This window comes from Talpa occidentalis, unplaced genomic scaffold (assembly GCF_014898055.3).
Source record: "Talpa occidentalis isolate TD23 unplaced genomic scaffold, MPIMG_talOcc4v2.1 talOcc4.15, whole genome shotgun sequence".
In the NCBI taxonomy this organism is placed as follows: domain Eukaryota; kingdom Metazoa; phylum Chordata; class Mammalia; order Eulipotyphla; family Talpidae; genus Talpa; species Talpa occidentalis.
Genome location: NW_023601543.1, coordinates 10,355,025 through 10,372,313, shown reverse-complemented (window position 1 = coordinate 10,372,313; position 17,289 = coordinate 10,355,025). Strand labels below are relative to the sequence as shown.

At 44.5% G+C, this 17,289-nt stretch overlaps 1 protein-coding gene across 1 annotated transcript in view; it reads right to left on the bottom strand.

The window, feature by feature from the left end:
• Positions 1 to 2,425: 2,425 nt before the first annotated feature.
• Positions 2,426 to 17,289, bottom strand: part of ARHGEF6 (Rac/Cdc42 guanine nucleotide exchange factor 6) — a 97,112-nt gene continuing 82,248 nt past the window's right edge. Inside the window, exons 16-23 of the mRNA XM_037512801.2 lie at positions 16,536 to 16,681; positions 15,362 to 15,487; positions 13,799 to 13,819; positions 12,534 to 12,627; positions 11,441 to 11,530; positions 8,787 to 8,886; positions 6,124 to 6,178; positions 2,426 to 4,789 (exon numbers count right to left, since the gene is read on the bottom strand). Of these exons, the coding sequence (XP_037368698.1) occupies positions 4,649 to 4,789; positions 6,124 to 6,178; positions 8,787 to 8,886; positions 11,441 to 11,530; positions 12,534 to 12,627; positions 13,799 to 13,819; positions 15,362 to 15,487; positions 16,536 to 16,681 (773 nt within the window). The 3' untranslated portion in view covers positions 2,426 to 4,648. The remainder of the gene's footprint in view (positions 4,790 to 6,123; positions 6,179 to 8,786; positions 8,887 to 11,440; positions 11,531 to 12,533; positions 12,628 to 13,798; positions 13,820 to 15,361; positions 15,488 to 16,535; positions 16,682 to 17,289) is intronic.

Genomic DNA, 17,289 nt, shown 5'->3' with positions numbered 1-17,289 from the left:
ACAAGAAGGAAGGCGATGCAGTAGCCCAAGGGAAAGAAGACATAATGACAAAAATAGGCAATGTACGTAAGGATGGAGATCCAGGGGATCCAACAGAGTTAGAATGGGAAGGCTTGGTGACTAAATGCATTAAAGGTTAAAGTATAAATTTATAGAGTTGAGGGGGAAGGTGGAATAAAGGCTAATGCCTGTTTTTTAGCTGGGGCAATTAAGTGGCCAGATGTGAGATTTTCTGGGATGGGAGCCATTGGAAGAGAAGATTTGGGAGTAGAGGTGAGGAGTCCAGTTTTGGACATGTTGTGTTTGAATTGCTTTGGGCCCTCCATGTGAGCTTTCTAGAAAGTAGCTGCATCCATGGGCCCAGAGCTTCGGGAAAAGGGCAAAATGAAAAACACAGACCTGAAAATCATTTTCATTTTGATAAATGATAAATGAAGACATGGAGTAGAGAAGTTTAACTTGGAAGAGGTTATAGAATGGAAGACACAGGAAAAGGGTGTCAAAGATCAGCTGTGTTCAGGGAACAGGCAAAGCGGCAGATCCAACAAAGGAGGCTGAGGGGTGGTCAGAAAGGCTGACTGAATGCCAGGAAAGCATGTCATCATGAAAGTCATGTAGCAACATACCAAGGAGGAAAGGGTCCAATACTGCAGGGGTATCCCCTGGATGTCAATTAAGAGTTCATTAATGATTTGGGGAGAGTGGATGGCTGAGGTAGAAGCCTAGTTAGTGGGTGCCATGTAAGGAGGAGCAAATGGCACCAAGAGGCAGACAGACTGAAGACTGAAATCCTAACTCCACACATACTAGTATACTGTTCAACATCTCTGCCTTTGTTTACCTGTAAAGCAGAGATAACAATAGTGAATGTGTCATAGGGTTGTTCCAAGGGTGACAGGAGTTTAACCATGTAAACCACTAGCACAATGCCTAGTACATGAAAGGTACAGTGTTACAGGTTCAGAGTAGGAAACAAACTGTTGAGGCTATCTCAGGCAGAAAGGTAATTAGACACCTAAAAAATCACTGGGCCAGAGAAGTGGATGTGAAGGGGCTTCCGTTAGATTCAAGGCTTCAAGATCATAGCACTGAAGTGGTGATCTAATTCTAGTTGCTACATAAATCAAGCTGCATTGTTGTAACTACTGTCTCATCTACAAACCTATGAATAGACACATTGGAATGTGGAATACAGAAGCCACAAATATATCCCTGGAACTGTCTGCCAGCCAACATGCCCCAGGAAGATGGCTTCCACCTAACTTGAGCATTCCAAAGATTTTACAAGGGCATCTCACTGGTGGAATAGGAAAAGTGTCAGATCCCACATTGTATACAGAACACTAGCTGCAAGGGTGTCTGGGATGTATTTTTTTCTTTTTTAGCTTTTGAGGCAAAATATAAAAAGGGTAGGAATGGGGGCCTCCCTGGTGGTACAAGGGGTCTCAGCACTATCAAGCTATTTCCAGCCACTAAGGCATGGGCTTGATCCCCTGCCAGGGAGCTGACCCACATGGCACAGCAGACCTCTCCTGTCTCACCCGCTGCTCCCCTCTTCAGTGTATTTCAGTAGATCTGCCTGTTCTGCTCCCCACTCTGTCTCTGGTGAATCTTTTCATCCCCCTTGTACCTCTGGCCTACACCCTACTTCTTGTATGCATAAATGAAAATAAACCTTTTTTTAAAAAAGGGTAGGAATGGATGCTGAGGAGCAACAGATAATCCCCAGCACATCTATCTTGAGGTGACACAATGTTTTCATTCTCTTGACACCAGCATTTCGACTGTAGTCAAAGTATAGGATTTCACTGTTGGACAAAATCCTGCAAAATATAAATAAGAATGGAGACAAAACTAATACAAAGGGTTAACCTTGAACAGGAAAATGTATACGCTTTTCTTTAATGTTGGAAGGAAAATGGTGTGACGAGGCATGGACATTGTATAGGTTGGGGCAAAAGGAGAGGGCTAGAGAAGTTAAGGAATGAAGGAAAGAGTCCCAAAGATCAGCTGTGTTCAGGGAACACATATCCAAATCCAACAAAAGAGACTAGTATTGTCTATGTGACGCAAGAAGCAAATGTCATCTGCCCCAAATGGAAAAGGTAGTAGCTGTTTAGGGAGCCTGATGAGAGTGGATAGTTAATGAGGGAAATGAAAGAGGATGCTGACTTGCCAAGACTATATTACAAAGCAATAATAATCAAAACAGTATGGTACTGGAACAAAAACAAAAATGCAGACTAATGGAGTAGACAGCCCTGAGATAAAGCCACACAGGTACGGAATTGATCTTTGACAAAAGAGCCATGACCATGCAATGGACAAAGGAATGTCTCTTCAATAAATGGCGTTGGGAAAAGAGAGCTTTTTCTGACACCAGCTAGCCAAAAAAGGAAACACAGGACTTATTTTATAAAGCATCATTATTTATATTTATTGAAAATGTCAATTTTAAAATCTTCCAAATAAAAACAGGTTAGAAAATTTGAGCTTGTGTAAGAAGGGACATAACAGAAGAGGAACTGAAAGGCCTCCAGGGGCAGCAGTTTCATTACAGGGTAATAGGAACCCATTTATAGAGGATTGTAAACAACACAACTATGAAGACACTGCTCTCGGGTTAACATGGCTTCATTTCCTTTATATGATTGTTTAGTGTGGAGCGTGGACATCTCTCTGCACAAGCTTCATTACTCAGAGTACCAAAGGCCTCTCATCAAAAGGCCCAAGTCCCCAAAACATGCATATGTACATGTCACTTTAAAATAAAATATCTTTCAATATTTTAAGCAATCCTATATCTTATCAACTAAAGTATTTTGTAATCACGTAATCACAAAAATGTTTCCTATGGATATAGTTTGCACATTTGTTGCAAGCCATTGACTAACCACACACAGGGCAGATGCTAAGATCTGTGTCATTGTTTTAAATTTTTAGGTAAAGAATGGCATATCTAAGCTGCTGTGCTTAATAACGGAACAGCAGTCATTCCTAGAAATCCTCTTCATGCCTCAACTTCCAAAGACACTTGAGTGTGGCTGGGCTGACTGTAGCCTGCAGGAATTTCCTGTGGATGGTGTCATTTCTGCTGTGCAGCAGTCAACAGCTCTGTACCGAGTGGCCATGTGAACCTGAGATCCCCAGCACTAGGGAAAAAAAGGGCTTCTCAGCAGGCTGGGGATGTGAAGGTCCATGTTTGGTTTCCAAAACAACCTTTGCAAAACCCACATTTACAGGCACTGATGTATTGACATTGATCATTCTATTGGCACTTTGCTGCTCTTGCCAATGTTTTCCCCCACGTGGCCAAATTTCACCTGCGTTTGGGAGAGAGAGGGAGGGGTTACTGTGCTCTGTTCCAGAGCCTTCGGCTGACATCTGAGGTTCTCCTAAACCTGCTTTATCACTGTTTCAATTTGTGTGATACTTACAAAGGCAAGGGTTTGATTTGATGAGTAGGTTGAGTAAACCAATTCCAAATGATCAGTCTCTCTAGTTACCAGCATGTAGCTATTAGAGGGGCCTTTTCTGGATGTACAAACGGGACCGGCAGCACACTTTTGCACAAAATGCTTACAGTCCCTCTCAAAGAGGCTCAAACTCCTCACAGCATGTATGGGGCAGCCATCAAGGGCATGGCGGTGTTTGCAAGGGCACAGTAGCTCCTCAATGTGGATGGTTTTGAACGATGAGAAGTCACAATTTGAACAGGCAATGTAGATAAATAAAGTAACTGCTCACAGTCTATATTTTTAGAACACAAGCAAAGCACACGCGTACCAGTTGACACACTGCCTGGTATGATTGGCAAAAAGCACTGAGTAAGTATAACACTGGCACATGAGGGAGAAGGCTGGGGGAGGGGCCAATAGTACACTTGGAAGAGATGGTCCATTCTGTGGCTGAAGGGGAGGCTGTCCAGCATAATTTATCCATGGATTTGGGGTTGGCATGGATGACCCGAGTTTCTTCCCCACAGAGTCAAAAAGTAAAGCGACACAAAAGTAACAAGGGTCCTGTGGTTTCCTTGGTCTTACACACGGCATGTGGCAGTGACTTTCTAAAAAGTGGGCATGGAGGAGGGCACATGATGGTCTGGGGGGGGCAGCTGGATCATTGGGCAAATGCGTTACTCTTTCACTCTAGTCATTGCTTAAGAAGCTTTGCTTTCAGTAAATTAAGTATTGAGGGGCTTCTGGCTATAGCCACAGATTGGGGAGACATGAAGTTCACATTTAATAAGCCACAGCCAGCTGCTTTGGGAAGCAGCCAGCTGGACGAGAGTGACCCGAGGGTAGCGGCTGTGGCAGGCACACTGTGAATTGCAGGCCACTGCAGAGCATGGACGTCTCTTGCCTGTATTCACTGTCCTTCTCTTATCAAATGGAATAGACTCTGGGTGACTCCTACTGCCCCTCTTGCTTTTACCCGATAAAAAATAAACAACGACCAATAACCAAACAACAACAAACACTCAAGCAAACGGGGTATTTTGGAGAGAACAAGAAAGAGAGAGAGAGAGAGAGAGAGAGAGAGAGAGAGAAAGAAAGAACACCAAAGAAGTGAGCAGATTGAGTCAAATCCTTCAGCTGGACGTTTCGAGCTGCTCTGAAGACGCACTCCGCCCAGCAGCACAGTGAGGTCACGGAAGAACCGAGGTCTTGCTACTGGACTCAGACCGTACACACTCATCAGTTTGCTTCAACAGCCTCCGCACCAGCTTTTCTAGGTCCCTTCTTGATTTCAATTCTTCCTCCAGGCATTGCTTCATTCTTTTATTCTCCTGTGATGGGGGAAAGACTTGTCATTACCAAAGCGACTGCTTCTCAGACTCCTCCTGACAGCTCTCACCACTGACTAAACTTTCCTTCTTCATGCTCCTCTCCCTCGCTCAGCTTCGAAGACAAGGCAGGCTCTCGAGTCTCCTATCTCTCTCTGACCAACCCTTTGCATTCTTCTTCCTTGCAATACATGCATTTGCTAAGGTCCTGGCCCTGGATTCTCTTCGATTTCAACCCTCCTTTTGTTTACTGTCTCTTCTCTTTCAACTCACTTATCTATTAAGGGGCCTTCCAAGTCTGATACTGACCTTAGCCGCTCTCCCGATCACAAGGTCCACAGTCCCAAATGCCAACTTGATGTTTCTACCCAAACATGTTACAAGCACCTCAAACTCTTTATGTCCAAGAACAAACTGAGTTTATTCCCCAGCACCCCAGATTTCTCCCCTCCTGTAATTCCTGATCTGTGACAGGCATCACCATACCAAACCACGTCAAGTGTCACGTAATGTCAAGGACACAGGCTGAGACACGCATCATCCGATGTTTTCCTCATGGTACAAACATCATCGAATGTAATTACACAAACCTACACGGTCCGGCCCACCACACTCCCAGGCTCCACGGGACCTATTGGGATGGCTGTTGTTGACCGAAACATCGTTAAGTGAAGCATGACTAGAGATATCAAGTAAGAAGCTTCACCCTTAATCCCTGCCTCTGTCTTAATCTCAGTGTCAGGGCATCATTGTCCTTGGACTCTAACTCTGCAGCACACGGTCCCGTTCATCCATTTTCCTCCTGCCCAGCCGGAGTCGCCCTGCCTCGGCTCAGGACTCCATCACGTGTCATCCTGCATTTTTAAATCACCTCCTGTGTGGCCTCAGCCTTTGACCTCTCTCCCCTCCAGGCCTCCCTTTTCCCTGTGACCAGGTACAGCCAGTCCTCAAACACAAGTAAGACTATGCATCGTGGCGCATGGGGCCACTTCTGCAGAGAAGGCCACAAAGCAAAATTTAGAGTTCTGTTTACACTTACGCTTGGATGACTTAGTTTTTCTTAATTCTGTTTACAACTTCCAGGGAACATAAAAGCTATAACTGAGCTTGGGACCTTATTGCAAACCATTAAATAGGTATCTAAGTGAGCCTCAGAAATTTAAACCCAAGCCCAAATGTAAAATCAACAAAACCTACCTTGGTGACACAAGGAAAATAAAAATCCCCACCTCACCGCCGTGCTCCTGGGCCTTTCCTGAGAGCGGCTACCAGTGCGTGGCAAGGAAGAGGGAGTGGGCCCGTTATGATCTGAGAAAATGACTTTGATATTTCATCACCTGTTTCAGTTCTTTGACCTCATCCTTCAAGGCATAGACAGTATCAACAAGGCTCCTAGAACAAAAAGGTAAAATTCAGACATTAATGGCTGGCACTCCAGTATTGTTAGGTAATAATTCTAAAAGCAGTTTTATAGAAATACAGATCCTGAAAAGCAGTGGACTCTTTAGCCGACCTGGAGAGAGACTGCTGTAACTGGTGGTCGTGTTCCGCCGGTTTACCTGCCAATAGCACCCCTGCGCGTACTCATCATGGGCCCCCGCCACGTCTCTGTGCTTTGCTCCTCCTTCCCACTTGCTTCCCAGCTTGGGTGAGTATGAAGCAGAAAACTAGGTCTTCTGCTCATTTTCATTGGGTTGCTAGTTTCTTTGCTGTTGAGTTGTATGAGGTCTTTATATACTGACAGATGGATTTGCAAATATCTTTTCCCAAACTCCATGCAGTAGGCTACCTTTCAATTTTTTTAAAAGATTTATTTATTTTATGCATACAAGAGCTGGGGTACAGGCCAGAGGTGTGTGTGTGTGTGGGGGGGTGAGAGGATTCACCGGAGACAGAGTGGGAAACAGAACAGGCAGATTAATCTAAGTACACCGCTGAGGGGAGCAGCGGACGAGTCAGGAGAGGTCTGCTGTGCCATGTGGGTCACCTCCCTGGCCAGACATTGAACTCATGCTGCAGTGGCTGCGGGTAGCTTCATAGTGCTGCGTCTTAACCCCTTGCATCGCCAAGGAGGTCCTCCCTTTTCATTTTAATGATGGTTTCTTTCATGGTGCAAAAGCCTTTTAGTTTGATGTAGTCCCACTGGTTTATTTTTGCTTTTGTTACTCTTACCATTGGTGTGAATTCACAAAGACATTGCTGAGGTCAATGCTAAGTGGTGGTTACCAAAGGGGAAGTGCGTTGGGGAGGGTGTGAAATAAATGAGTGAAAGGGGGTCAAACGTTTGGTGGTAGATAGAAACTAGACTCTTGGTGGTGATCATGATGTAGTATGCATACATGTACAAGGATAAAGCTGTATATCCAAAATCTAAATAATGTTACCTTAATACAAATTTATTTTTAAAGAACAGAGGTGAGGGCTCAACACATGATTTGGCATTCTCTCTCTGGGGCAGAAATGAGCATCACCTAATGTATAATGAGAGGTGTCACAGGCCCCACCTACCCTACAATATCTGTGTAACGCCCTTCTCACCTGTCTGGCCCTACATGTTAGGGACATTACTTTGGGAAGGTCCTATAGAATACCTAAAAAGGATGAAGCATCCTGGCTGGCTCGTGGAAGAGTCATTTCCTCTTTAGTTCTGTTCTTTTTTTTTTTTTTTTTTTTTTTTTTTTAAAAGATTTTCTTTTTTTTTTTTTAAATTTATTTATTTTTTATTTATTTATACAAGTACTGGGTACAGTCAGAAGCGCGGGAGGGTGAGAGAATTCACCAGAGCCAGAGCGGGGAGCAGAGCAGGCAGAAGGACCGAAGTACACTGCTGAGGGAAGCAGCGGGCGGCTGGAGGGGTCTGCGCGCCATGTGGGACCCTCCTCCGGTGGCCAGGGAGCAGCCGGGGATCGAACCGGCGCTGCAGAGGCTGAGGGCAGCTTCGCAACCCAGTGCTCAACCGCTGCGCCACCGGGGAGGCCCTAGTTCTGTTCTTGAGCAAGGGCTTTGGAGATGTGGGCTCCAGTTCTGATCCTATCACTCACTAGTCCTCTAACTTTGAGCAGTCCGTTTTCTTCTCATCTGGCCTTGGTCTTACTGTCTTCACATTCAAATTGGGGATATTACCACATTCGCTGACAACTTCACAAAGTTGTCATAAGGTTGATACAGCTATAATAATAATAACTATCATCATTTACTGAGCGATTACCTTGTGCAAGCTACTTATTATTCTATTTTGCCTCACAATATCCTGGAAAGTATTACTACCTTAGCTATTACACAGAGGAAGAAACTGAGGCACCGAGAGGTGTGTGAAAGAGCTTGCACAAATCGCAGAACTGGGAGTTGAACCAGGGCTATCCTCCCTGGTAAAGCCCAGGTGCTTTGCCATTTTCTCTACCACTTCATTCACCAGAGGGAAAAACACAACAACAATGCCAAGTACTTTGAAACATTCTGTCCTACGCACATTTAGGCCTGACTTCGGAAATGACTCAAGTTTAAACGAATGAATTATTTGGCGACTTTGTGTTTATTTGACAAGCCATTGGCCATTCACCAGATTTCCCCTCACTACTGTGCCAAAGATAAGCCAGACATGGTTTCCCTGAACCCCAGTCTTCTCCTCCGGGGAAACAGTGAGAGGTGTACTTAGCTGACTGGATTGCTGGAGGGTCTCTAACTCAGGTCAAGTTGTAAAAGCCCAGTACCTGGTCAGGGAAGAGGTGCTCTGGTGTCCTCAGGTGCCTCCTTCCCCACCTAGACCATCCTCCTACATACCCTGAAGCCCCTGACTGCATGGGGAGCCACCCCAAGGAGAGACCTCCGCCCCTCTGCCTCACCTTCCCGTGTCCCTTCCTGCCCTCCCAAGGGTCCTATCCCCAGACCACGAGGAGGGATGGTCTTCAGTGCAGGCTTCCTATGAGCACCACTGCCCTGCGAGAACCTTCAGTGCAGCCCCCCCGAGAAAGCAGGGAAGGCATTAGCCCACTCTACTCACTTTTCTTCAATGATGGTCTGCCCATTGCTTCTGGTTTCTTCGATGATGAGTTTCTCTTCCTCAGGGAGTAAGACTTGCGGGATTGAATCTTTGCGAGCACCTACAAACACAGATTGCAAGATGGAGGCGAGGGGAGATTTTGGGGTATCATCTCCTTTCTGCTATTATTACCAGAGGGTCTTGGTAATGGTACCCCCCAGGGAACTGTTACCCAACATTTGCTGACGAGAGCTTCCTGACAAGGAATTCCAAATGGCCAAAAACAGATTCCATCTTGGAGGAGGGAACTTTTTATCAGAGGAATCATGTAAAGGGTGGCTGTATTGCCCGGCCTGAACCAAGGCCACATCCTTTCCTGTTTTTGCCTCCTGCAGAGCAGAGCTGGGCAGTGACATCTTGTCCTGCGCATCAACTCCGGGCCGGTGCTCCAGCCCCTATGCTGCCGTGTTACGTAATTTTATTTTATTTTTTAAAAAGATTTATTTATTTATGCATACAAGAGCTGGGGTACAGGCCAGAGGTGCAGGGGGTGAGAGGATTCACCAGAGACAGAGTGGGGAACAGAACAGGCAGACTGACTAAAAATACAGTGGGCGAGACAGGAGAGGTCTGCTGTGCCATGTGGGTTGCTGCCTGGCCAGCCAGGGATTGAACTCATGCTGCAGAGGCTGCAGATTGCTTCACAGTGTGGTGCTTATCCCCTTGCACCACCAGGGAGGCCCCCGTAATTTTAGTAAAAGTCACTTAGAGAGCTGCATTGCATAGAGACACACGCGCTTAGAGGGCCTGAGAATCACCACTCACTCCTGCTTGTGCTCTTTATAGTCCTGTGGGGTGAGGTGGGGGCAGTTAGGACATTCTGATCACAGATGGGGTTGGGTTTGGGAAGGGGTCATACCGGCAGCAAAGAGACCAGTGTCCTCCCCACCCTCTGCCCACAGTCTCTGTTCAGGCTCTGTAATGGGTGAAGTGACACAATAGACATAGGACCTGACCAAACAGCTCTCCTTCGCCTCCAACCTCCCACCACTGGCTTCTGGATCTTTCCTGAAGAGGCTTGAGTTCCTCATTTTCAAGTATCCCTGAGCCACTGGTTTCCATTTTTTTTTAAGTCAAGTTCCTTCATGTTCCTACACCCACTGCCTTCACTTGACCATCTTTCCTTCCCTGAGGTGAAATGTGCTTCTGGCTTCGATAGGGCCTAGCAACCATGGATGCTTACTAAATAGAGAGCAGACTGACTGACTGACTGACTGACTGACTGAACACAGTAAGAAACAACAGTGGTCACTTCTCTGAAAACAGTACTGGCTGGTGGATAGAGGGAGATGGGTCACTAGATGCTAAAAGGCTTGCTACATGCTGAGCACTGCCCTGCAAAGTTCCCATATTGAAAAGGTGGGCTAGGCAGAAGGGGTGGAAATGTGGGTGTTTCTTCTAGAAAGGTCCAGAAGGCCCAAACAACCACTTGCACCTCTGAGCAGATCTCCTGACTTCCGATGTGAGGAGAGGTGGTGGGGGAACAAATTTTGTAGGAGTGGCATGTCTTTCGTGTCTCCCTGTGCCCCTCTCTTTTTTGGTTTTCAACCAATGTTACTTCGATGAGTAAAACCAAAAAATCCTACTCTCACTTTCTTTTCCTGGCTCCTTGCAATTTGCTATCAGGGCCGGGCAGGCCCAAAGCCACAGCCCAGCTTTGTCTGTGAAGCAGAAGGGGTGGTGGCAGCTCCTCCTCATGGTCGACTGTATCGGCTTTCACACCAAACATTTTCCTCATGAGTCTGAGAGACAAGTGACTTTGAAGGACGGTGTCCCGACTGCCACCCAAACCCTCTGCTGGCACACGCAGAGGTGGGCCCTGGCCTCCCCAGCAAGCACCAGGGAGCACACATTTCTCAGGCGGGTGTGACAGCCTCACAGAAGGCATCCTGAGTGTCTACAACCATGGAAGACAAATGACATACCCGGTGTGACCTCACTTTTGCAAAAACCCAGGATGTATCAGAAAACATGATCTCACTTTCATTTGAAAGCCCGAAAGCTGTGTGGGAAATAACCTGCCTGAACGACTCCTTGAAAGGTGGTCTCCATTCCCACAGGCCCTGCTTAGCAGCAACTTTCCAGATTTTCAGAGCAACTTTGCAACTAGGGTTGGGCAAGGTACCGCTCGCTTAAATATGCAGCTGATCAGAGCTAGTATTGACACTTCCTTTCCGCGGCCGCCAAAGAAGAGATTAGCATCAGCTCACAGACACAGGAACTCTCTGGCCTCTTGAATTCCTAGCTAGTGCGCTGTGGGTATTTGTGTACTTCAAAGGCGAATGACTTAAATTTTTTTTTTCCCTTCATTTCTATCACGTCCAACTTTCTTACTCTCGCATCTTTTTCTCTCTGGGTAAACAAAGCGCTTGGTAGCTGAAACCACCACGACTGAAAGACGCAGTTCTGTCCTCTGCAGCAGGCAACCCGGTTCCACGCCCTGCAACCCATTGGGCTGCTTTTCTCTGTTTCTGAGGCAGCAAGCAGGGAAAGGAAGAGGGGGAGAAAGAAAGAAAGAAAGAGAGAGAGGGAAGGAAGGAAGGAGGGAAGAGGGAGGCAAGAAGCAGAAAGGGGGAACGGAAGCTCAGGAGAGTGAATGCTTTGGGGGAACCTACTTGAGCCATGGCCTGGTTGAAAATTTGCGCTGGTACAATAGGCTTCTATCACTTTGAGAATCTGAGCATCCTCTTCCAGAGCAGCAGTACCTATCAAAAGTAATCAATCATGACCTTTCATACAAAGATGTGCCCCTAGACCCTCGACATGATATTGGGGACTGGCTTTTCTGACCGGTGCCATTTTGGATGGCAGGAGAGATGCCGCCCAGCTCTTGTAAAGCAGCAGGAACAACAGTGTCCCCTAGGGACTCTGGGTCAACATTGGTGCATTCAGCACCGAGGGCGTCTGCTCCCGAAGCCCACCCAGAGTTCGAAAACTGGGGACTCCTACCAGGTACCTCTAACAGGCCACAGTGACAGCAGTGGCTGACACCACATCCTTCCTCTCCTTCAAGATCAAGGCTCACCTTCTCTAGGAAGCTTTCCCCCATAAACTCCACCCATTTTTCCAACCAGCCTGCACAGTCACTGATTCTCCCTCCTCCCTCCAACTCACTCTCGAAATGACTGGATGACGGAGCTAACGTGCTGACGCAGACGCCCAGGCGGGGTGTGGGGAGTGCAGAAGTTAGAGTCAAGGAAAGATTTATCCAGACTATATTGTCAGCTGATACAGCTCGGGACCCTCTTTTGAGACATCACTTACTCCTTGATGTGTGTCCCAAAGAACCGACTGCAGTTTGGCTTGAAATCAAGCCTTGTTTCTGCATGTCAGCTGGCCCATGCCTTGGCTAATTGAGCACATCCTGAGCTTTGGACTTCCAGAAGGAGCACAGTCCATTCAGTCTATCTCAGTAGAGGAAAAGATCTCAGACATCAGAAGCTAAGCAGGGGAATAATGTACCCAGAGCAAACAGGTCCCTTTAGTGGCTCAAAACCCAGTAAGTCCAAATATTCAAGACAAAGTCATACAGCTGGTGTCTGGCTAAGTGGAAGCACAGGTGGCATCTTATTCAAAGTCTCAGTGGTGACCAAACCATCCCGTGCATTTTTCTCTAGATCACAGATGAGACCAAGAACAAATTGCTCTAATTGTCTGCTTTGTTTTAGTTCATTCTTAACCAACTTCTAGAAAATACAAAACACGTACTTTTCCGAATCACATACTCCTCCTCCGATGGCTTTCTTTCGGTTTTTCTTTTGTGAAGAAACTTCTTCATCGTTTTGGGGCTCTTACTAGACTCCTGTAAGGATAGTGGTTACTTTATGAATTAAAATTCTCCCTGCTCCAAAAGAAAAAAAAAAAATAAAAAAGAGCAAATGAAATGAAATAGAACACCTCTCTCTTAATAGTCTCAATCAGGAGTGCATAAAACTTAATTTTATACACAATAAAAATGGCTCCAGTGAACTCTAAAAGGTTAAATAAAACAGAGGCAATGATATTATCCTCTCAATTGTTGTGGCGATGGGAATGAGAATGGACTGTGCCCACTGGAGATGTGGCAGATTCCTTTGGGAGGCCAAATGCCTTAGGGGAGCCATCTGCAGAGGGAGGGGTGGGCATCAGTCCCGAGAAACAGCACTATTTCTAACTTGATGTGCACTCCCCACTGATAGTGGTGAGGGAATTAAATGACAGTTGTAGCTACTAGTAGAGTACATGACACTTTTCAAAGAGCTTGAAAATGACTTAAATTTTCCTTTGCAACAGTCCCACCAAGAAGAATATGAATTTCCATTTGTCAGATGGGAAAATTAAGGCAGAGAGACTAATTTCCCTGCAGTCAGAGTGAAGGGTCAAACGAAGGATTTCTCCTGATGTATACAATTTTGAGTTAGCAGTAATTTACCTAAGAGCCAAGCTTAAATATACATATATAGAGTCATGTTTTAAATTAGTAGATAAGATGTGTAAATCACTGAATTTGCTTTGCCATAGGAATAAGCAGCAGATCTTTAAAAAAACATTCATCATCAGCATCCACGTAAATGAATTAGAATCTTAGCAAAAGCCTTCATGATCATCTTATACCCAACCTCCCTTGATACATAGATAAAACTAGTCCCTCAAAAATATATGAAACAAAGAATTTAATTTCTTCCATTGAGCCACTGTGATCTAGTTAGACTTAAAAACAGAGACATCAAACACTCACATGGAACAAAAATAACGGGGAAAATAACATTTAAAAAATAGACATTTTTAAGGCATTGAGATGACATTTTTCACATGTATTTCCACAAAAGCCTGCTTTTTGAAGAACGTACTTACATGTCAGAATTGCCTCTTCATATTTTAGCCACCAATTATAACAAAGGACAAAACAAGCATAAAGGAAAGCTTCAATCATCAAAGGTTACAGCACAGCATTATGATGTCACTGTAAGCCAAAGATATTGTTCTACCCTTACCTTTAAGATATAAGACATCCTCTAAAGTGAATATGTAAAGAAAGAGAAGATGAGCGTGAGAGGTCGATGGTTATAATGACCAAATCCATTTATCAATAATTCTAAAACAACATTTGAAATGTTAGTGTTATCACAAATCACACAGAGAGAATATCACATGTCCCCCACATTAGTTTCAGATGCGATACCATCATGCAAAAGCCCAAGGAATACAGTTCTGTGCAGCATGACCAATGCTGAAATCACCGAAATACGTACTACATAGTAAGGATATATTAATAATGCTCCTCTCCCAGCAGAAACAAAGTGATCATGCCTTAGTTTTAATGGATTAGTTCTGTGCAGGATTAAGTTGCCTTTACCCTTCAAAGCTCACCTTCATTTGAATTTAGTAACTGACAATAACAAAATATCCATCATTAAAAAGGGGACCTAGATAATTATGAAGTGGCACTCCTGGTTTTAGGTAATCAAAGAAGAAAATGGGATGATTGTGGTTATCATCGGTCAATTTCCCAAACAAATCTGTGCGATAGGATCCAGGCCTGTTTCTGAACAGAGGTACATAATAAAGATTCAGCTCAAGGATTATTGTTTCTATCATGTTGGGTTGAAGCAATCAAAAATCCCCCAGTGTCCAAATATTGTTCTAGTTTCATTGCACTAAGACTTGGGGGCACCAATTTATGCAAACAGTAGTATGGGGTTTTAAATCAAGACTCAAAACTGAGCTAGGTCTGCGTCGCTCATCAAAGCACATGTTCCCTGTAGAAATATACACTGCATTTGCTCCATCATTCTAAGACGGGTCCCCTCACTGTCATAAACTTAGAGCTTCATTCAATAAGACCAATTTAAAGAATAGTTGCTCATCACTGAGCTTCTTTTCTGAAACGATGATTAACAGGTTAGGGGGGAAAAAAATCCACTGTTGTTGGAATGGGAAAGATAGCACTCCCCACAGTGACGGAAGCCAGTGACATTTCCTGCCTGCAACTTCGAGAGGAAAAAAAAACCTTGAAATCCCCACCTTACCTAAACATCGAAAGAGCTCTCAAGTTTACAAGCCTCTTTTGAAAAGGCATTCCTTTCCTTCTATTCTTTCCCCTTTACAATTGCAGCGAATAGGTCAGACTGTCAGAGTTTGGACTCCTGGCTTGGTCTTACAATAACTGTACTGATTCCATTTAATAGATAAAACTGTTCCAATACGCGGCACTGGGTTTGCTTGGTTGGGAATTCAACTTTAATAAAGTGGTCCATGTTTAATCATGGCCAGTGATGTAGATACACCCTTACCAACGTATAGAAAACCAGCACACTTCAGGAAGAGACCTGGAAAACTCAGGCAGTGCACATAAACTCAGTGGATCCACAGGAAATATTTGTAGATGGAACAGGGGAAGTGGGTAATTAAGAAATAAAAAATGTCCAAGTGGAGCAACGAGATTCACTGACATGTATCATCTATCACAAATTCTACCACATTCCCACAGAACTATGTGTCATCAGCTACAAAATTAGCTCATCAGAAGCATTTTATACCATATGTAGCAAAATTACCTCTTTATAACCTAGAGCTGCGGATGGTCTAAGTGGAGGCGCAGGTCGCAGACAACTTAAACTCCACGGTTTTATAATTTGAGGAGGCTCCAAGGGTCCTCGGGGCTGTCCAGTAGAGCTAAAAGACTGGGAAAACGTCTGATGAGATGTTGGCAATCTGCCATCTGAACCCGACCTTGTGCCGCACGCAGCGAGAGAGCGCGATCTCCGTGGGAGCAGCCAAGGCAAAGAAGGGAAAACGGAACTACGGAACTTTCCAGCGGGAGAACTGGCGCTTTCCAGTCAAGATCGTGGGGTAGCGAAGGAACAGCACAAAATTGACTCAGGACCCCATGCTCCTGTCCTCCCTCTCTCTTCTGGAATTTCACGCAAGTCGTGGTTTCTCCCCCCAAGGGAGGAAGGTGGGGGAGACGCTCGATATTGAATGAGTTCACTCGTGTGTTGGGCGCTCTTCTTAGGAGCTTAAACAGCTGATTTCATCAGAACAACCTAAGACCTAGGCTCAGAAGGCGAAGTGATTTGGCAAAGTCAAGATTCGAACCCAGATTGGATGCCAAAGCCGATGTTCTTCCCACCACAACACAGCACTCCACACCGGAAGCCGGGCGGCGCCGGTCAGTGTTCACAGCCCACATAAGGGGTCTTCGATCTCACTCAAGTACAGTAAAATCTCAGCAATTCAAATTCTATGAATGCTAAATTTGTGATAAGGTGGAAGAAGGCAATCCTACAAGTTTACCCCTGAAGGTTACTGAACGAATGTGAGTGTAAATGAGATTACATGAAGATGTTTAAGTACTTAGGAAGGCAAACTATTTCTTATGACTTAGAAAATTATTAATAGGAGAATAACAGTTGCTAATTAAAATGCGTCTTATTTAGCATTAAAACATGGTAGCAGCACTGCTAGTTAGAAACACTTTGCTAGCAGTTAGTTGGACTACCTAAATACTGTCAAACAAAACTACACGCGTTCTAGAGAAAACCCTTGATTAATTTGGATAGCCCCCCCCCCCAAAAGAAATCAGAATTAGTGAGGTTTAACTGTACTTCAAAGTCTACAAATATAAACTACCCGAGACCCGGGACATGCTCACTGCTTCTCCTGAGTCCTCAGCAGGCAGGATTTGAAAGAGACTCGAGGATATCTGGCCTCAGCACCTGGACTACTTACGGAATGAGCACTGCAAGATGACGATGATGTTTTGGATAATGAGCTGCAGGAGGTAGGTCCTCTGATAAGTCTGCACAGCTGCTCCAGCCATTCTTGGAAGTCCTGGCTGTTGTTGCAATGGACCACAATTCTCTCTATTAAGTTCCCTGCATCACCGATTATGAGCATTTGAAAACAAAAGGCAAGGAGGACCTTGAACTTGTTTTGTTCATAAGCATATTTCATGCAACTAGAACTTAGGCTTCATTTCAGGACTTTTCTATCTACAAGATAACCTTATTGAAACTTCTGGAACAGATAAGCTGGGATAATACGATAAAGAAGTAAATGTTCACCTCTGATGTATAAAACTTGATTTCTACTGCTTTCGGAAACTTAGCAGCAGCAGTATAAAATCTCACTGTAAACTAACAAAAAGAAATTTTACAATCCAAAAATTTAAGTGCAGAGTCTGCCTAGTGTAAAATAAAATTCTTATATTTGGCTTCATTTGGATTGTTTATTTTTATCTTCATGTTCTGCATAGATGATGACATATTTTCATTTTAAAAATTAAGTTTAATAGATTGTTAAGATATAAGTTTTATACATAAATACATTTATTAAATATGGTTGTATGTTTATGATTTATGTTTATTTACAAAGCCACATTAAAAAGACACACAATGTTCATTTTTAACACTTTAACCTACCTCTTAAATGCTATTAAATTTCCTATAGAGTTAAAAAAATAAAATAATAAAATGAGAACAGC